Genomic DNA, 22,142 nt, shown 5'->3' on the forward strand with positions numbered 1-22,142 from the left:
TTATAAGGAGAAATTTCTTCTGATTTATTATTTGGTTAATAAGATATACAGTTCATTGAGGAAAAGCAGAATAGATGCTTGATTCTTTCTCTTTATCAATTTTTAAAATTGAAATTGGATCCCTAGAATTTTCCAAATCACCAATTACTTGTTTGTTTTAGGTATTTTTCATAATGTTATGAACTCATGGATTTAAGTATATTTGATGTGTTTTTCCATTGTAATTACCAACCTCATTATTGTCACGCTATCTCATCTTTGGCTAGTAGGAAACTTGAAATTTCCTTATGAATCCTTTTGATATAATTCTAATGGTTTGCAATAGCTTTTTGATACCTGGTTTGACAAAGTATATCCATGCTCATTGTGAACATTTTCTGCTACAGACATGGAATCAGCTATTTCTCCACAGAGCTCTGGTATTTAGGCATTATGGGTGTCGATTGATACTGGTCTAGTTATTATTTCTAGGCCTTTGCAGTGGACAGAACTAGAAAATGTACTCAGCTGACTGGTTGGTTGCTTAGTTAAGACAAAATATCTTATGATTTCATTTTTATATTTTCAATTCACATTCTCAACTACAGAATTTTGACTTCGGAGATAAAGATAGAAGAGGCATTTTTCCACTCCCAAGAATCCTGGTTCTGAAGGCCCTGGAAATTACAGGATCAGAATATTATATAATTTGTTTGCATTCACTCACCACATATAAAAACAGTTTCAGAATAATCACTTCAACATTTGCATCCACAATATTACTATAAATAATTAAGGTTTATTTTGTTAGTTTGTTTTGCAGTATGCCCACTAGGAATACATTAATTATTATTCTTTAAAGCCACTTGTGTTATTTCTCTTTGTATGGTTATACTATCCACTCGATACACATTTAGGTTCATTCCTTTTATTTTGATGCTTAGGTTCATTTCTTTTATTACTTTCTTTAAATAAACACTTAATTTTCTAAATTATTTCCATGGTTCAATAGTCAAATATAGAAAAAGAATATATATTTAAAGAAATTTAGCTTTTATCCCTGCTCCTTTCACCTGTCCTTCTTGCCCACTGTAGGTGACTTTTTAATTTACCCTATCATATATTTTTCCATTGTTTGTTTTATAATATAAGCAGATATGTTTGTATTTCAAAGAGAGAGAATGAGTCATGCTCCTCTTTCTTATATAAATATGATACTACTACTTTTGAGAATAATTTGACAATACCAAATATGTTATACCCTCTGACCTATGTGTTGGGTACACAAGGGACATGCTCTAAGATGTTTATTGGAGCTATTGTAAATGATGTGACAATGAAGATAAGGATGTATGTATCTTTTCAAGTTAGTGTTTTTGTATTCTTTGGATAAGTACCCAGAAGTGGAACAGTTAGATCTATATGGTAAATCTATTCTTAATTTAAAAACAAAACAACCTCCATGCTTTTTCCCTACCAGCTACACTAATTTATATTGCCATCAACAGTGTATGAGGCCTCCCTTCTCCCCACATCCTCTCCAATAGTTATTTCTTGTCTTTTTGATAATAGCCATTCTCACAGGTATAAGGTGATATTTTGTTGTGCTTTAGATTTGTATTTTCCTAATAATTAGTGATGTTGAGCTTCTTTTCATGTGCCTGTTGGCCGTCTATAGGTCTTCTTTAGAAAAATATCTATTTAGATCCTCTGCCCTTTTGTTAATCAGGTTTTTTTTAATTGTTGAGTTGTAGGAGTTCTTTCTGTATTTTAGATATTAATCCCTTATCAGATATATGCAAATATCTCCTCCCATTGACAGGGTTGCCATTTGTTTTAATGATGGTTTGTTTCCTTTGCTATGCAAAAACTTTTTAGTATGATATAATCCCATTTTTGTTTTGTTTTGTTTCCCTTGCCTTTGGAGTCAGATTCAGAAACACATCTCTAAGTCTGATGTCTTAGTGCCTTAGGAGCTTACTGCCTATGTATTATTCTAGGAATTTTATGGTTTCAGGTCTTACATCCATGTCTTTAATGCAGTTTGAGGTAATTTTTTTAAAGATTTATTTATTCATGAGAGACACACAGAGAGAGAGGCAGAGACACAGGCAGAGGGAGAAGCAGGCTCCCTGCAGGGAGTCCAATGTGGGACTCGATCCCAGATCCCAGGATCACGACCTGAACCGAAGGCAGGCGCCCTACCACTGAGCCATCCAGGTGTCCCTTGAGTTAATTTTTGAGTATGGTATAAGTTAGTGGTTAGTCTCATCTTTTTTGCATGTGGCTATCCAGTTTTCTCAGCACCATTTATTGAACAACTGTCCTTTCTCCATTGTGTGTTCTCAGCTTCTTTGTCATAAAAGAATTGTCCATATATGTGTGAGTTTCTTTCTGGGCTCTCAGTTCTATTCCATTGATCTGTGGGCCTGTTTTTATGCCAGTATCATACTGCTTACATTACTATATAGCTTTGCAGTATATTTAGAAATCTGCCAGTATGATATCTCTAACTTTGTTATTCTTTCTAAAGATTGCCCTGGCTGTTTGAGGTCTTTAGTGGTTCCATACAGATTTTAGAATTACTTGTTCTAGTTCTGTGGAAAATTCCATTGGGATTTCGATGGAGATTGCACTGAATCTGTAGATTGCTTTGAGTAGTATGGACATTTTAACAATATTAATTTTTCTAGTCCATGAACACAGAATATCTTTCCCTTTGTTTGTGTCATCTTCAGTTGCTTTCATCAGTGTCTAATAGTACAGTTCTTTCACAGCCTTGGTTAAATTTATGTTTGGTATTTTATTTTATTCTTTTCAGTACAGTTGTAAATGGGATTGCTTTCTTAAATTCTCTTTCTGATAGTTATTAGTGTATAGAAATAACACACATTTCTGTATTTTGATTTTGTATACTGCATCTTTACTGAATTTGTTTTTTAGTTGTAAAAGGTGTTTTTAGTGTAAAAGGTGTTTTTTAGGAATATATATATATAATATATATATTTATATATATAATATATATATTTATATATATTTATTTTCTTGCTTTATTGCTGTGGTTAGAACTCCCAATACTCTATTGAAGAACAGTGATGACAGAGGATATCTTTGTCTTATTCCTGATCTTAGAGAAAATGCTTTCAATTTTTCACTGTTGAGTATGACAGTAACAGTATTGTTGAGATCACAAAACATTACAGGTAGCCTCTGACTTACACACTTTTTTTAAAACTGTATTTTATACTTGCTACTGAGTGAAAAATACCCTGTTCTTTTCTAGCCTTGTAGATCTTGCACCAAGATGGAGTGAGTGGATGCAAGGGGAGGAAGAGGCAAAGAAAATAACTCCTCACCCTCCCAAATGCTTCCATACATCCCTGACCATCACTTTTATCCATATAACAAAATTCTCAGAGTAGATTTTGTGAAGAAACAAAATCACCATTCCTACATACATACATTTATATGTTTTTTTTTACCTCATAACCTTAATGTGATCTTCTACTGAAGATTTTCCCCACTAAACATGTCTCTTCTCACCAGAAATTGGGTAAAATGAATCATTAAAATAAGTTATTATAATTATGTAATCATATATATGTATGTGCATATATACATACCAACAAGCCCATAATTTTGCTAGGTAATTAACCTGTATCTTTGTTGTGCATTAGGCTTAAAAACATAATGTGTCTTATATTATAATTTTAGTAGTATTCAACTAAAAATAAAAGAATTCCAGTTCATAATTTTCCATCATATTTTTAGAAAAACCTAAACTCTAGATGTATATATGTCTCCTAATTATTGCCTTTGAAATCTTGTTGTTCACTAACAATGACTGACAATATCTCTTGTATTGAATTCATGCCCATTTGTAGTAATTGTGAACATGTAATCAGGGTATTTTCAGAGGAATTTTTCAAATAAACATTTGTACCTTGCCAGTCCTTGATAAGAACACTCAAAGCATAGCAGATATTCTGACTTATTCCTGACAGGGTCAGTCATAGAAGATTTTTCCAGTAAGGTAGGTATAATAACTTAGTTTTTAAAAAATTGGAATAGCTTATAACTTTCCTTTGCATGTTCTTTTAGAACAAGTAAGTCAGGAATGTTCACTATAACTTGAGTCATTGTAAGAGCTACTTGTTCTAATTAAGTGCTTTTACTAGTTTGGGGAATGGAGATTTGTTTTAGAAGATAAACAAGGAAAAAAAGAAGATAAAAAAAGATTAAATCATTCTACAGTTCTCAGTTTAATACTATTAACTGAGTTTTCCTCTTGGCTCTGATTGATACCATTCTTTTTCATGTGTCATCACATTTCTTATTTTTGTTATCAAGCATTATCATAGAATTTAAGTGTGTTCATCAACTGAATTTTGAACTAAACTCTTTTGTAATATTGCATTATTTTGAATTTTTGGTGAGTAAGAAGTATATATTAAACTTCATCATCTCTTACAACTCAGTCTAGTACTTTACCCCATAAGAAATTTTTAGTAAGTTTCTGGCTAGGTTTAAAAAACTAAGAAAGTAGTCTGGGAATAAGGTATGTTTTAAAAGCAGGAGTGGTATATTAACCACATTGAATCTTTGCTGTTGAAATCCCCTTCAGTCTTAGCAAAGTTTTTTTAATGCTAGGATAATAATAAACACCAAGGCATATACCACGTGCAAGGAAACAATTTAGCAACCTTGGTAAACTCTGAAACAGAGGTGCTGTCAGTTTGTCTCAGCTAGCAGAACTGACAACATGAGAGTCTTGTTCCAAAATCTATTTTTTTCTGATTCTGCCATGTGTCTTCAGTTCTCAGGGCATATTATTCAATTAAAATATTATTTTACCAAATTCCTTAGCACAGTGTCTGGAATATATATAACAAATGTTCAGTAATTATTTGCTGAATGAATAAATGTCATAATGTGTAGGGAAGAAATTATATTCTGCTTCAGAAAATAAATGTGTTAGATAAACTGTACATAAGTGATAAATTGACTTGATGATAAAAAACTAATCAAAAATTGAAGAGGGGGGATTCCTGGGTGGCTCAGCGGTTTAGTGCCTGCCTTTGGCCCAGGGCGTGATCCCAGGATTGAGTCCCACATCGGGCTCCCTGCATGGAGCCTGCTTCTCCCTCTGCCTGTGTCTCTGCCTCTCTCTCTCTCTCTCTGTCTCTAATGAATAAATAAATAAATAATCTTTAAAGAAAAACAAAAAACAAAAATTGAAGAGGTCTTCTTGAAGGAGAGTTATATCAATGAAATAGACTGTATTTTGTATCTGTTCAGGCTACTTTTAGCGAAGATTAACAAAATTTTATCAGAAGCTTAAATTCCACCAATGGTGAGAGGTGGTCCCATGACTAACAATTATGAATTTGAATTAACTTGAATTTGTCACTGAATATAAAAGGAATATATGTTTATTTAAGGGAGTCTGGAAAATACAGAAAAAAGTATAAGGAAGGTAATTACAAATCTTAATAATTCCAGCAACACAGAAAAATAATATCTATTTTTAATATTTTAGAGGAAAAGCTTATTTTGAAAATGAATGTAGTCCTCTCTTCACTTCAATAAGAATTACCTTTTGGACATTCAATTTACTTTTTAAATCATTTATTTTTTTATTGGAGTTCATTTATTTTTGCAAATAATAAACTGATATTTATTTAGTTCATTATAATATAAAACATTAGAAACATAGAGAATTAAAGTTTTTCCTTTCATTGTAAAAATGTTACCAACAGTAGTTTGAACAGCATTTGCCTTTTTTTTTTTCATCACATGACTTACATTACGAAGCAAGTCGTTTTTCTATGCCTTTGCCTTTGTGAATTGTTATATTCCTTTCTAAGTTTGGATCAGCTTCCAACATTTTATCCTTTGCACTTTCAATGTTATGAAATATCTCTGAGAGTTCTCTTAATGTGAATTTTTTTCTTGGCATCACCTCCTCCAGGACATCTTCATCCTATTTGTCACAACCACTTTTCTCATTTATGTTGATAATTTCACTTTCAGTAGGTTCCTTTGGCTGCATATCTAAAGTCCCTCAAATTGGCAGCAGGATTGGAATTCCCACCATCAGCTTTTTCTTCTAGAATTCTATTTATCTTTAATTCACATTTCTCCTCCAACGTTATCACTTTGTTTCTTTTTGACACTTTCATCCTTTTTAGCCAATTCCCCCTTTCAATGATCCATTTTTGTAAAATGTCATGTAGGTTTATTGCTGAGAAGCAAAGAGGCAACACAACTACACACTTTCTCATCTCTGCATGAACTGAGTAACAGATACACCATGACTTTGAAAGAACTGATTGGTCACTGATCATAGTGATTTGTGGATTGAAAGACTATTAGTGAAGTTTGCACTTCTTGCACTTACAATTAATATATTGTGCTAACTGAAATTTAGATCATATCATTGGGACTCTGGTGTTCTATAACTAAATTATGATAATTGACATTTGTGCATACGGGAACTTGTGCATATAAAGTGAGGACTGTCAGTATAGAATTTTAGAGCTTCTATAACTTCCTGGTTATCTCTTATAACATTAAAAAAATGCCTCTTTTTGGGACGCCTGGGTGGCTCAGTGGTTGAGCATCTGCCTTAGGCTCAGGGCGTGATCCCAAGTCTGGGATTGAATCCTGCATTGGGCTCTCTGTGAGGAGCCTGCCTCTCCCTCTGTCTATGTCTCTGCCTCTCTCTCTGTCACTGTGTCTCATGAAGAAATAAATAAAATCCCTAAAAAGTCTCTTTTTATCTCTAAAAATATTCCTGCTTTATTGTAAACTTTGCCTGATATTAGTATAGCTATACCTTTTGTTTATGTTTGAATATTGTGTCTTTTTCCATCCTATTACTTTTTATCTTTCTGTGTAATTATATTTATCATAATTTGTTTGACGTCAATATATCATTATTTTTCAGGCTATATTTTCCCACTGGAGTATTTTAGTCTAATTACATTGAATGCATATAATTAATGATGTTTAGTTTTTTTTATTGGAGTTCAGTTTGCCAACATATAGCATAACACCCAGTGCTCATCCCATCAAGTGCCCCCCTCAGTGCCCGTCACCCAGTCACCCCAACCGCCCACCCACCTCCCTTTCCACCACCCCTTGTTCGTTTCCCAGAGTTAGGTGTCTCTCATGTTCTTGGACATTCAATTTACATTTTATATGTGGTCGTTTGATTTTTAAAGTTAAACTATTCCTCATTAATCTGTGCTTTTTTTTTGTACTGAATGACTTGATTTGGTTAGTTTACAGGTCCTCATTGTGTCTCATTGTGTCTTTAACAGGTCGAGAAAGCGCAAGCACTAGTACCATAGGGAAAGCCAGAAAAACTATAAGCGATAGGTGGGAAAGCCAGCTATGGAGAGAGAAAAAGTTTGGCTTAATAGATCACCTGCATTACAGCCATGTTTATCCTGAAAGTATCCCACGGAAGTTTATTTTTGAGCAGAGAAAGTTTCTTACTGAGCAGTTTAATTCTCAGCCTGCAAAATACATACCACCGGAGGGAAGGCCCCCAAAACTTGATGACTTTAAGAGCGCCCGAAGCCTTGGGCATTTTGAAGTGACCATCCTAGGTAAGTGAAGTGTTCTTTTCTTTGAATATTATTAACTTAATATATTTTCAATATATATGATACTATTTTGCTTGAAAAAATTAAGCTCCCCACCCCCCAAAAATATATTTATTTAGCTCAAGCCAATCGAGAAATGGAGCAGTAGTTCTGGAATACATTAAGCTCTGTACGCTTTTAACATCGGCAAGTCCTGGAAAAGTTTTTGGGCCAAGAAGAATGGGAACCAGGGTAACTTTCCTTACCCCTGACCACATGACTACTTCTAAAATTGATTTTGTATTTCTTTAGGCACCACTTTTTTGCTCATGTTTTCTGCCTCTTTCTCAGTGCATCTGAACTGTTGAGAGGTAAAATGTGGGTTAAAGAGAAAAGGGATACTAAACAAGAGAAGCTCCTATGAACAGAAGTCTATTTAGCCCCTAAAAAACTAAAATTCTCAACTAAGGTTGTAACAGAAAGAAGATAAAAAACTTCCCTGGTCTGTAAGGGAAAATAAACTGATTTTCGCGGGTTGTTCAAAACTGAGAAGTGACTATAGGACTTAGAGAAATTTAAAAGTCAGCACATTTTTTAAAGAGAACAACCTGATGGTTCACCAGAGGGGAGATGGGTAGGGGGCTGGTTTAAATAGGTAATGGGGATGAAAGAGGGCACTTGCTGCGATGAGCCGCCCGATGTTATATGGAAGTGCTGAATCACTATATTGTGCACCTGAAACTAACAATACACTGTATGTGCACTAATTAGAATTTAAATACAAACTTAAGGAAAGTCAACACATTTTTTAAACTTGTATTTAATTTTATATTTGTTTCCAATGAATGAAAAGTACACAAAAAATTAATTCTAAAAGAAAATCTTAGCCAAAATGAGCTATTCTCAGAGTCAAGGAAAATTTTTTTATTTGTATTTATGTCTAAAAGAAAGGTCTTGTTACCTTAAATTAAAAGAATGAGGAAAAGTCATTAGCAAATTAATTTATGAAAGAAAATTCATAATTTTCTATGAAAAAAATTTCTATGAAAGAATTCATTTCATAGATTTTTATATCTACAGTACTGGAATGAATTATGTTGACCTTTATCAGGATACCCTCTTCCTTTTTACTCTCTCCCACTCCCTCTTCCTTGCCTCCTCACATGTAAGTATGTACATATGTGTGATTGTGTGTATGTATACACTCTATGAAAACTGAATTTCTACGGACTGTTATACATGTCAGACTTAAGTTTCAAATGCTTCTTTTACTAGACTGCATTACTTGGTCTCTTTATATCACTTAAAAGCAAGAATCAAATGTGAAGAGGACAAATATGTCATTCTGCCCAACCAGCTCTGGTGCACATTAGAATTTTGCTGTTTTATGTCCTATTTTCAAAGACTTAAGATGATTTACAGGGATAAAAACAGTGAAAACTAAGCCACAGATGGATAAAACAAAATAGAACATTTACAAGGAAACAAAAAGTATGTGTTAATAGGTACTTGCAAATAACTAGTTACCATTTGGCCGTAATTTTTGGTGAACTTTCTGTCAGAAAGAAAGAAGGGGACTTTTTTCCTGATGAGGTATTTAATTTTAAAGTTAAAAGAAGTTTGGATATCATCTATTCCTACACCCTGGCTAGGTAGAACCCAGGCCATGATTAGAAATCATGTCTCTTGAGTCTCTAAACATATCTTCTATTGCAGAGAAAACAAACATTCATGTAAAGGAAGCCTTTTATTTTTTCCTTTATCAAAACTCAAATCTGATTTTACCATATGAAACTATTGTGCAAGTAGCATAGAATAAAAGTGGGTTGGTATCTTCAACTATAGTTTTCTTTTTTAACTATATGGAAATGCTCTTCAGATAATTGATTCTTGCATCAAACTTATACAATCAGTATAATAATTAGTCAAATCTTGGTAACATTTCTGTAAAGGAGTATATTTTCACCTTAATTATCACATAATCCAAGTATTTAGCTAATGGTTTAACTTAATATAATATACAAATGAACTCTAGAGAACTAAAATAAATGGTACTGATCCATTGATTCTTTTTTTTCTATTTCAGGTTTTTATTTAAATTCTAGTTACATGACATATAGTGTAATAATTAGTTTCAGGAGTAGTATTCAGCAATTCATCACTTACATACAATACCTAGTGCTGATCCATTGATTCTTATAGAACCTTGATGGGAGGGGGTAGCCTATCAAAATCACTTGAGGGAGATCTTGCCACACTCCTTAAAATTCTGGTACACTCCAGAGAAGCAGCCTATTCAGTGTCCCTTAACTTTCTAAGGGAGACTTATTGCTAGACCAGAACCAATGACAAGGAATGTGTCCTGCTTGCCAGGTATGTAGAAGTAGAATTAAGATTAAGAAATACTACTCTCTTAATAGGACTCGAAGTATAGATATTCTCAGATTTTGATTAAAATAAGTGGTAAATAGGGCAGCCCCCGTGGCGCAGTGGTTTAGCACCTGCCTTCCACCTGGGGCATGATCCTGGAATCCCAGGATAGAGTCCCATGTCAGGCTCCCTGCATGGAGCCTGATTCTCCCTCTGCCTGTGTCTCTGCCACCTCCCTCTGACACTCATGAATATATAAATAAAATTTAAAATAAATAAATAAGTGGTAAATATCAAATGTGAAAGTAGTGAACTTATACCTTTTGTGAAAGTATGAAATGTAAATTGTATTATGAGATCAGACAAATGGCCTAGCCATTGTAAGCAAGGCATGAGCAATGAACTCAAAAAAGACCATTACATCTCCTAATAATGTACTATTTGTTAAAAGATATAATCTTAAAACCAAAAGACAACCTTATGTGTGTTCTATATAAGGGGGTACACTTATTCTGTAAGGGCCAAGTAGTAGATGTTTGAGGCTTTGCAGGCCATACAGTATCTGTCCCAACTAGTATTTCTGCTGTTTTTGTGTGAAAACTGCCATAGACAATATATAAATGAACGTGTATGGCTCTGTTTGGATAAAACTTTATTTAAAAGACACTGAAAAAAATAAAAGAATAAAAGACACTGAAATTTGAATTGCTTATAATTTTCACAGGTCACAAAATATTCTTCTGATTTTTTTCAAAGATTTAAGATGTAAAAAAAAAAAACATTCTTACTTCAGGGGTTGTTTAAAACCAGGTACAAGCTAGATTTGACCCCCAGGTCATAAATGCTGACCCCTGTCCTAGACCTCTGTTTTTAGATAAAACTAGCTAAACCAATCCAGGCAGATAAATCAATATGATATTTAAAATTCTTCCAACATGAAGATTGTCCACCTACATTGATACTATCTTCCAGTAATTGATTATCTCTCTGCAATATCTTGCTGATCTCTAGAGGACCCAGTAATTTTGAAGTGTCTCATTCTGGAAGCCAGAAATGTTATTCACACCACAACCTTGTTATAATCATTATCTGACTGGTCTAGGGTGAATCATTATTGAAAACATTGAATTATTAATCTTCCTTCTTACAGTTCTAATGGCTTCCAACAACCAGTTGGGTACTGTTGCAACATCAGAAACCTATTCCAGAAATGCTGATTCTTATATTAAAATCCTTGCTACGCATCTCACTTGCTTCAAATAAATAGATATTTTTAGTAAGTGCTAAAACCTCAGTCCATTGCTTATAATGAAATAACACACATTTCACAAAGAAGATACTGGAAAGAGGTAACAAACTAAATTTTCAGTGCCTTTAGGCCCAGTTACAAAATCTATTGGTTCTGTCTCTCCCAATTTTAAGAATTATTCCTCCTTTAAATATAAGAAAAGTTTTCAAAACCTAGATTGAACTTCTAGATGGTATTAGTATATCATTGGCCCAGTTAACACTGATTTAGTTACCCATGAAATGCTGTGAGTCAATCAAAGCTTAGGAGTCCTCTCTTCGAGGGCGACAGAACATGAGAGACTCCTAACTCTGGGAAACGAACAAAGGGTAGTGGAAGAGAAGGTGGGCGGAGGGATGGGGTGACTGGGTTACAGGCACTGAGGGGGGCACTTGACAGGATGAGTACTGGGTGTTATACTATATGTTGGCAAATCGAACTCCAATAAAAAAAATATACACAAAAATAAAAAGAAGTCCTCTCCAATTTGCATTTGACTTAAGCAATTAGGATCATAATTCAGCCAGCCTTTTGTAAACTTCTGAAGGTTATCCACTTTGTCTCTTAGAATTCAAGAGAGAGAGAGACCCCCAATTTTTATATGGTTTGTTCTTTTCCTTTTTTGCAATATGCATTTAAATGATAATTTAAATTTTTAATAGCGTTAATTGTAGCATCAAAGCAATTTAATGTGCTGTATTTATATTGAAATAATAAGGATTTACTTACCTTGACTTTTTTCTCCTTTTTAAAGCAACCAAACAGGCCAACATAACTCCTCCCCTCCTTGGTACTAGCCTGCCTGCAGGCTCAGAACCAATTATTTGTACCCATAAGATATGCCTCCTTCCTTGTTGAAGCCTATTCGATCCATTGACTGAGTAGCAGTTTTTCCACTGTTGGTTCCCTCACTAGCTACATCCTTAGGATATCCTATCCCACCAAGATGCTTCTCCACCTCGTATCTCAGTAGAGCAGTACACTGGATTATATGGGTTCCAGAGCTAGATTGCTATTGCCACACCTTAATTCTGTCCCTTATTTCATAGCATAATGAAAGTAATTGTAATTTAATCATAAAACCTGGAGTATCTACTATCAGATTTCATCATCATAAGACATCCTTTTCCCACATATTTTAACATCTTTGAAAATCAGTCTGCATCTTACAATTGAAGTCAAGCTTTTGTTCAGTTGGTAGTATTTTTCTCAATGGCATCTTAGATTTAGTAAAATACGGCATATGCAATGCATTATGGGATTATATGCCTCCCTTCCAATGCAAACACATACACTAACTTTCACACTTTTTAGTGGAAAAGAAATTCAGTAATCACAAAGAGTTGAGGAAGAAGATATATAAATTGCATATAATACACATTACAAAAGAGTAATACGAGCTTACTTGTTTGATTTTATATTTTCCTATAATTTTGAATGAGTCCAGATATATGATCACATTTACCTAGATAGATAGTAAGGTATAAGTTACTTACTAAAGTAACTCATCAACAGTAAGTCACCACTGAAATATATATGTATGCACATCGTGGGGAGGATGTTTATGTTCATCTCCTTTGGTAACAGGAATACAGATGAATTCATATTTGAACACTTAATGCATAGATGTCTTAAAGTCTAGGTATTTGAAAATTACAGGTAAAGAATGCACAAACATACTTTCATTTGCTCAATTTAACAAATATTTACTGAGCACCTAATGTGTGCCCAGCACTGTTCTAGGTCCTGAGGTTACGAGGTTATATGAGTGAACACAACAAATAAGAGAGCTTGCTATAAAAAAGAGAGAGAGAGAGAGAGCTTGCTGATAAAAGAAATAACAATAAGTTCTAGAAGAAAGAGGTTGGAGAATAATGTAGTAGAAAAGGATTAGGGATGCTTGGGTGACTCAGGTCGTAACCCCAGGGTCCTGACCTGGAATGAGTCCCACATCAGGGTCCCTGCAGGGAGCCTGCCTCTCCCTCTGCCTCTCCTTCTGCCTCTCTCTGTGTCTCTCATGAATAAATAAATAAAATCTTTAAAAAAAAAAAAGAATTACGTTTTATCTTTTTTTTAAGGGGGGAAGGGGCAGAAGGAGAGGAGGAGAGAGAATCTCAAGCAGGCTCCATGCCCAGCACAGAGCCCAGTGCGGGGCACAATCTCATGCCTGAGATCATGACCTGAGCTGAAATTAAGAGTCAGAGGCTTAACCGACTGAGTCACACAGACACCCTGAAAAGGATTACATTTTAATAGAGTGGAGGTCTCCCAGAAAAAGCAACATTTCACCAGAATCCTGATGGGGGTGAAGGAACCATTTGGTTATCCGAGGAAAGAACATTGTAGGCACAGAAACAGCAAGTATGGAGGCCCTGAGGGCTGTTTACTTATACATTTGTACCCTGAACTCTAGTTTTAACCAAAGAACTCATGACAGATTTCGTGAGTAATGATGAAGCTAACCTCACAGTATTTTATAATTTAGAAAATAACTCAAAATAGTATCAATGACTCACTGATAATCAAACTAACTTCCTGAGAATATCAGGATTTACACCTTCTGGTATTTTCTCAATTCTAAGCATACTTTCTTTTCTTTTTCTTTTGTTTTTTTTTTTTTGTTTTTTTTTTTTTTTTTACATTTGCTAGTTGGAATGCATCTTACAGTCAATGGGCACATTTAATGCAGAGTTTCCTTTTTATTAAAACTATTATTCAGTTGATGGTATATCTTAGAGTTAGATTTGATCTTAGAATTAAGGAAATCACATACCAGCATGCGCACTCCACGTGGATTTTCCAACATAGCTAAGAGTTATGAGGTGGTTATACTTCTTTTTTTTTTCTTTATACAATTGTGGTTATACTTCTCATACCAGATTGAAATCCTCAGTAAATTCTAGATATCGTGACTATTATAGTTGATGAATACCAAATTTTAGTAATCCTTAAAACCTTTAAGTAGCCCTTAATTGTATGTTAAATTAAAGCTGTGGAATTTTAGTGTCACTTGCCCATAAAAAGCAAAGAATGGACTTGCATTTCTGGATCCGCTTACAGCTTAACAGGAAGGAGTTTGTTTACCTATCACTGACCCATGCACAGTAAAGATTTGCTGTCCCAATGAGTAGAGGAGCTATTAAGGTCATAGAATCTGTGACGCTTGCTGGCTACATGTCAGGGAAGAACAAAAAGAAGGAATTAAATATAACTTCCAGGTTTCTGTTTTGGGTGACTGGGTAGAATTCATAGGGTTTTCAAGTTGTGTTCTGTGTGTTTACCCTTCTTTCACTCAAAATGGTCTCCTTACTCTGATCTATAGTTTTGGCTACTCCCTGCCCCACCTAAAATACCTTCTCTCTCTCTGTTTATTTAAATGCTGTTCATCCTTTCATACCCAGCTCAAAGCCTTGCCTCTAAAATGTCTTTTTTTAAAGATTTATTTATTTATCTTAGAGAGTATGCAAGCACAGGAAAAGGCAGAGGGAGAGGATGCAAACCCTCAGGCCTGACTCCCTGCAGAGTGCAGAGTCCAATTCAGGACTCGATTCCAGGTCCCTGAGATCATGACCTGAGCTGAAATCAACAGTTGGACACTTAAGCAACTAAGCCACCCAGGTGCCCCTACAAAGTCTTTTTTATCCACCCTAGTTGACATTGACCCATGCAAAGAGATGACAGTCACAGGTCAGTACTCTACTTTGATAGTTCCCCCATAGCCCTTTTTCTACTGCAACCTTTTATAGCCCTAATGGTGAGTAAATGAAGTTTTTATTGTATAATTAAGGACAAATGGGACCTTGTTACTACCATCCCTGGCTTTGCTTGAGTCATAAATCCTTAAGTTCAAATGATAATAAGGGAACCAATAGTCATCTCTGAATTATTCTGTCCTGTAATGGTCCCTGACATAATGACCAAGAAAATGTTCTACATGTCTTCATTTATGTGACCAGGCCATCCTCTGGATATTAAAATTTAAACCTTCTACCAGTAGGTAAAACATTTTGGGTTTTTTGTGTGTGTGTGTGATTTTTGTGGGTTTTTTGTTTTGTTTTGTTTTTTTTGGTTTTGGTTTTTGGTAAAATATTTTGGATTGTTATATCCAGCAGTGGTGATAGACTGCTCAAGTGTCTCCTCTTTCAACCAGCTGCATGTATTCATAAAGTTTTGCACAGCAAAGGGTTTAGTTCCTATCTCTGAAACGGTACATTTATATGTGTGAGGCTGTTTGGCACATTTCAGGATCAAACCAGCAAACCAGGCCTCATTAACTTCATGTATTAACCCACTTTCAACAAAGTGTGGTTTTTCTATACAGGTCTGAACCATGAGATCGCAATTGATGTTGCATTCCTGCCCATGTATTGTCCAGAAGATCTCCGAACATCTCAAATCGACACATTATTGACCTGCATGAATTACAGCTGTGTCTATCCGCAGGATGGAGCTGGCAATGACAGATTGCCAGGTCCAAGAGCACTTGCAGGTAACACAATCTCAGTATTCCTTTCACTCAGAAGATAAAATTAATATTGTAAACAGTTCTAATCTTAAGATGTTATTATATAAATAGTTCTAGCCTTAACATTCAATATAATTTAAAGGGTTATTTGGTAAATGTACCCCAAAACTTATAAATGAGAATATATTTTTGAATAAAATTGGAATATGTGCTGCCGAAGCGAGCACAAATAAAATTGGACAAATTAATGGTTTTTGTTCCAGGTAGACATTAAGAATGTTCTCTTAGAATACATTTCTAAATCTAAGTATTCATTAAATTAAGTGGTATGCACATGGAGCAGTGCCAATTCAACTCTTCTCTCCTTTTAACTCAGGCAAGATGATTTTTTCTTTCACCTTACAATTGCCTGAAATTTTAATACCTCCATGCTGTGGTACAGTATGGTTGTTTCTCTGATAAATGTTTAGCTATTCAAGTGCTATGCAATAAATTCCTTGAGGACTGCTGGGAGTTCATGCAATCCCAATAGTGACTTCAACCAACTAATTGTTTAGGCTACTACATAATTTCTATACTCCCATAAAATTATATATCCAATTATAATTATCCACTTGCTGTTGTCGTTTCTATTTCCTGAGCAGGTAATAAAGTTTCTAGCAGTTTTCATTGAGCTTTGAAGGTTTTTGCATTGAAGAGAGCTTTTAAGATAGCCTTTATTATCATGGGGTTTTGTGGTGGGTCTTTCTAAGTTGATGAAACTCTTGAGGGTATATTGTTTTTAAACAAGTCTTATGAGCTGTGCCTGATGATGAAGTAACTTTTGGCAGTAATGATTACTACAAACTGAAGTTGAATATCTGACTTTATAAGAATCTTTTATTTTTTCCACAGTTCATTTTAGAGATGTATTAGTTGACTTACAGGATTACTTCCTACATTGCAGCTCTTTAGACTTCCAGAAATTCCAAATTTTTTAATTAGTGCCCTAATATATAGTTTAAATATCTGTGTACTCATTTTCTTACTGTGTACAACATCTACTACCATCACATTTTTTCTATTATATGTATATGTTATTATTGGTATCATATACCAAGGCAAAAATTCTCAGCTACTTACCAGTTGCTCATGCCAGTTGTTCTTCAGAAGTCACTAACATGGTCACCTGAAAAAACATAGTATCGTTCTGCCAAAGCAATTAATATTTGAGACATGAAGGGCAAGAATCACTCAAAAAGTGATGTGGTAATCAAAACCAAGGTGATTTGTTTCAAATAGAAAAAGTCATGTTTTTCATGACATAACATTATTCATAATAATGATAGTGTCCCTTTAGCTTTGTGCCAAGCATTGTGCCTAGGCATTTTACATAAATTACAGTTACTCCTAATAAAAGCCTTGCAAGGTAAGCATTAGTATCCCCTATTTATAGATGGTTTGATTAAAAATCAGAGACTCACCAGCATGGGTAACAGCTGGAATTCGAAGCCAGATCCGCCAGATTCGAAACATTCCTGTTCCTTCCAGAATTCCAAACTGAAGATTAAAATAAGTACAGAATAATGAATTGCAGTAGCTTCTACCTTTGGTGTCATCTTTTAAACATTTTGTGTAACCTAGTTTCTTTTTGATTACAAAAGCTGTATATGTTCACAGTTCAAAAATTCAAATGGTACACAAAGTCATTGTGTAAGAGTAAAGTTCCCCTCCCTGCCTATGCAGGTCCATCCCCTTCTGCCAACTCACTCATCCCCTCTCTAGAAATAACCAGTAAATACTCTTTGAATCCTTTAAGAAATTATTTTTGCATATAACAGTATATATTCTATTTCTCCTCCCTCTCAGAGTCTTTTTTTTTAATTCCAATATAGCTAACATACAATGTTATATTCATTTCGGGTGTACAAGATAGTGATTCAGCTAGCTATCCCATATATCACCCAGTGCTCATCACAAGTGCACTCCTTAATCCCCATCGCCTATTTGAGCCATCCCTCTACCCACCCCCATTCTGGCAACCACCAGTTTGTTCTCAATATTAGGAGTCTATTTCTTGGCTTGTTTCTCTCTTTTATTTTCCTTTGCTCCTTCACTTTGTTTCTTAAATTCCACATATGAGTGAAATCATGTGGTATTTGTCTTTCTCTGACTTATTTCACTTAGCATTATACTCTCTCTCTCTCTCTCTCTCTCTCTCTCTATATATATATATATATATATACTCTCTCTCTCTCTCTATATATATATATATATTATACTCTCATCCACCTCGTTGCAGATGGCAAGAGTTCATTCTTTTTTATGGCTGAATAATATTCCATTGTACATATATACACCACAGCTTCTTTATCCATATACCTATCTATGCACACCTGGGCTACTTCCATAATTTGACTATTATAAATAATGCTGCAGTAAACATAGGGCTGCATGTATCCTTTTGAATTAGTGTTTCTTTTAATTCTTTGGGGAAATACCCAGTAGTGCGATTGCTGAATCATAGGGCAGTTTTTAACTTTTTGAGAAACCTCGATACTGATTTCCAGAGTCACTGCACCAGTTTGCAATCTCACCAACCAGTGCAAGAGGGTTCTTTTTCTCCACATCCTCATCAACACTTGTTTCTTGTGTTGTTGATGTTAGCCATTCTAACAGGGTGAGGTGACATCTCATTGTAGTTTTAATTTGCATTTCCCTGATGATAAACAATGTTGAGCATATTTTCATGTGTCTCTTGACCATCTGGGCTTCTCCTTTGGAGAAATATCTGTTCATTTCTTCTGCCCATTTTTAAATTGGATTATTTAGTTTTTGGGTGTTGAGTTGTATAAGTGCATTATATATTTTGGATACTAACCCTTTATTGAATATTTCATTTGCAAATATCTTCTCCCATTCTGTAGGTTGCCTTTGAGTTTTGTTGATTGTTCCCTTCACTGTACAGAAACTTTTTATTTTTACATAGTCCTAATAGTTTATTTTTATTTTTGTTTCCCTTGCTGTAGGAAACATATCTAGGAAGATGTTGCCATGGCCCATGTCAGACACATTACTGCCTGAGCTCTCTTCTAGGATTTTTATGATTTCAAGTTTCACATTTAGATATTTAATCCATATTATTTTTGTGTATGGTGTAAAAAAGTGGTCTGGTTTCATTCTTTTCCATGTAGCTGTCTAGTTTTCCCAACACAATTTGTTGAAGAGACTGTCTTTTTCCCACTTGTTATTCTTTCTTGTTATTTCCCACTGGATATTCTTTCTTGTTATTCTTTCTTTCTTTGTTATTCTTTCTTGTTATTCTTTCTTGTTATTTGTTATTCTTGTTATTTGTTAACATACCATATAGTTGTGGGTTCATTTCTGGTTTTTCTATTCTGTTCCATTGATCTATGTGCCTGTTTTTATGCCAATACCATACTGTTTTGATTACTACAGCTTTGTAATATTACTTGAAGTCCAGGATGTGATGCCTCCAGCTGTGCTTTTCCAAAATTGCTTTGGCTATTCTGAGTCTTTGTAATTTCCATATAAATTTTAGGATTGATTCATCTAGTTGTGAAAAAAGCTGCTAGTATTTGATAGGGATTGCATTAAATCTATAGATTTAATATAGATTGCTTTGGGTAGTATAGGCATTTTGAATATATTTGTTCTTCCAGTCCATGAGTATGGAATGTCTTTCCATTTCTTTATGTCATCTTCAATTTCTTTCATCACTGTTTTATAGTTTTCAGGGTACAAGACTTTCACCTCTTTGGTGAGGTTAATTCATAGGTATGTTATTATTTTGAGTGCAGTTGTGATGGGGTTGTCTTCTTAATTTCTTTCTACTGTTTTCATTATAAGTACTGTATAGAAATGCAATAGATTCCTGTATGTTGGTTTTGTATCCTGTGACTTCAGTGAATTTTTTTTTTATCAGTTCTCGCAGTTTTTTGGTGGAGTCTTTAGGGTTTTCTATATAAAGTATCACGTTGTTTGTGAATACTGAGTGTTTTACTTCTTCCTTACTGATTTTGGATACTTTTTATTACTTTTTGTTGTCTGATTGCTGTGACTAGGACTTCCAGTACTATAATGATTAAAAGTGATGAGAGTGTGGACATCCTTATCTTATTCCTGACCTTAGGGGAAAAGTTCTCAATTTTTCCCAATTTAGGATGGTGTTAGCTATGGGTTTTTTATATATGGCATTTATTGTGTTGAGGTATGTTGAGTGCCACTTCATTCACACCCTTAGAAATGCTAGGTATTATTGTTCTTGTTACTCCTTAGCAGACTGATGGCCAAAAAAGTTATTATATCACTATTCTCATTTACATTTCTTATTTATTTCTCAGCTTGAACATCATAATGTTTGTTCACCATTTATATTTCTTCTTTCTATGAATTTTACATGCTAGTTTTACTTTTTCCATTGTTCTATAAGAATGTTCTTTTTTTAAAAAGATTTTATTTATGTATTTGAGAGAGAGCAAGGCAGGGGAAAAGCAGAGGGAGAGGGAGAGGAAGACTCCCCACTGAGCAGAGAGCCCTACGTGGGGTTCGATCACAGGACCCTTGGATCATGACCTGAGTTGAAGGCATACACTTAACTGACTGAGCCACCCAGGCTCCCCTCTATAAGAATGTTCTTTTTCTTATTAATTTCTAAGTTTTATTTGCATATTAAAGTAACTAATCCTTTATTATGTGTTGTAAATACTTTTACCCTGTTTGACTAAATTTGTTCAATGGAAGGCTTCTTTTGGTATTTTAAGTAATTTTATAATTATTTATTATATAATAATATAATTTTATTTTTATATCAAAGATATCAATCTTTTACTTTGTGGCTGCTGGTTTTATGTCATACTCAGAAGAGCATCACTTAGTCCCAGATTATTTCTTTTAATTCAGTATGGGTTTTTGGTACTTTTATAGTTTCATTTTTTTACTCATATCATTTTTATTATGACAAAATTTACATAAAATTTACCATTTTAACCATTTTTAACTGTACAATTCAGTGACATTAAGTATATTCGCAATGTTGTGCAACATCACTGCTATCCATTTTCAGAACTTTTTCATCATCCCAAACAGAAATTCTGATACCTTTAAATAGTAACTCTCCATTTCCCCTGTCTCCAGTCCTTGGTGACCTCTATTTTACCTCCTATTTCTATGAATTTGCCTATTTCAGGTACCTCATATAAGTGGAATCATACAGTCTTTGCCCTTTGTGTCTGGCTTATGTCACTTGGTCATCCATGTTGTAATATACATCAGAATTTCATTCCTTTTTATAGCTGAAGAATATTTCATTGTATGTATATACCACATTTTGTGTATCCATTCATCTGTTGATGGACATTTGGATTGTTTCTACCTCTTGGCTATTGTGAGTAATTCTGCTATGAATATTGGTGTACGAGTGTCCGAGTCCTTGCTTTCAATTCTTTTGGAAATATACCTAGAAGTGGAATTGCTGAGTCATATGGTAATTCTGAATTTAACTTTTTGAACAACTACCAAACCATTTTTCACAGCAACTGAACCATTTTACATTCTCACCAGCAATGCATGAGGATCCCAGTTTCTCCACATTCTCACCAATACTTGTTATTTTCTGGGGTTTTTGTTTTTGGCGGGGTTTTTTTGTTTTGTTTTGTTTTTTCTTAATAAACCAGCCATCCTGAAGTGGTATCTCATTTTGGTTCTGATTTGCATTTCCCTAGTTATGAAAGATGTTGGGCATCTTTTCATGTGCTCATTGGCCACTTGTATATCTTCTTTGAAAAAATATATATTCAAGTCTTTTGCCCATTTTAAACTGGGTTGTTTGGTGTTTTGATGTTAATATGGGTTCATTTTCACAGTTGAAAATTTTAATCTATTTGGAACTGATTTTGGTATGCAACTTGAGGAATAGACCCAGTTTTAATTTTTTCAAGTGGTTAGCAGTATTTCCCAAATCACTTATTGACTAATACTTACTGATATGATGTCTTAATTGGATATCATCTCTAACTATGAACTACAGGAACACACACACACACACACACACACACCTTCCTCCTCTTTGAATACATTGAGTTACCATCTCCATTGATAAACACTTTAGAAGCATTAACATTTATTGTGTTAAAGTCACTGAGACTTTGAAGTGGCTTTGTAACTGTGGCACCATCTAACCTATCTTGTAACACAGTGTTGATATTTCTGCCTGCAAAAATAATGACAAAATAAATGTTTATTTCTCGCTCAAATTAAGTCTGATCAATAGTTAGCTTTATTCTCAGCAGTGATTCAAGAATGAAGTCTGCTTCCATTTTGTTGCAGCTTCAGCAGGAACAAGTGGTTTATAGGGCTATCTAGGCAGAGGAAGGAAGAGATGAAGGAAGCACTAGCTTGTAATTATGTTGGACTGGAAGTGACTCTTCATTTCTACTCACATTCTCAT

The 22,142-nt window shown here is 34.4% G+C and overlaps 1 protein-coding gene and 1 long non-coding RNA gene across 3 annotated transcripts in view; one reads left to right on the forward strand and one right to left on the reverse strand.

Annotated features, from left to right (window-relative positions):
• The window catches only part of RADX (RPA1 related single stranded DNA binding protein, X-linked), an 88,447-nt gene that overhangs the window by 61,735 nt on the left and 4,570 nt on the right, over positions 1-22,142 (forward strand). For both annotated transcript variants that reach the window (XM_038587989.1, XM_038587990.1), the window contains exons 12-13: positions 7,305-7,595; positions 15,551-15,718. In XM_038587989.1, coding sequence (XP_038443917.1) covers positions 7,305-7,595; positions 15,551-15,718 — 459 coding nt within the window. The remainder of the gene's footprint in view (positions 1-7,304; positions 7,596-15,550; positions 15,719-22,142) is intronic.
• On the reverse strand, positions 568-17,235 carry LOC111094760. Its single transcript, XR_005386396.1, has 3 exons — positions 17,158-17,235; positions 16,817-16,862; positions 568-656 (listed from the first exon to the last, which is right to left on the reverse strand). It is a non-coding gene; the product is annotated as an uncharacterized LOC111094760 (long non-coding RNA).

Source organism: Canis lupus, chromosome X (assembly GCF_011100685.1).
Source record: "Canis lupus familiaris isolate Mischka breed German Shepherd chromosome X, alternate assembly UU_Cfam_GSD_1.0, whole genome shotgun sequence".
Taxonomy (NCBI): Eukaryota; Metazoa; Chordata; class Mammalia; order Carnivora; family Canidae; genus Canis; species Canis lupus.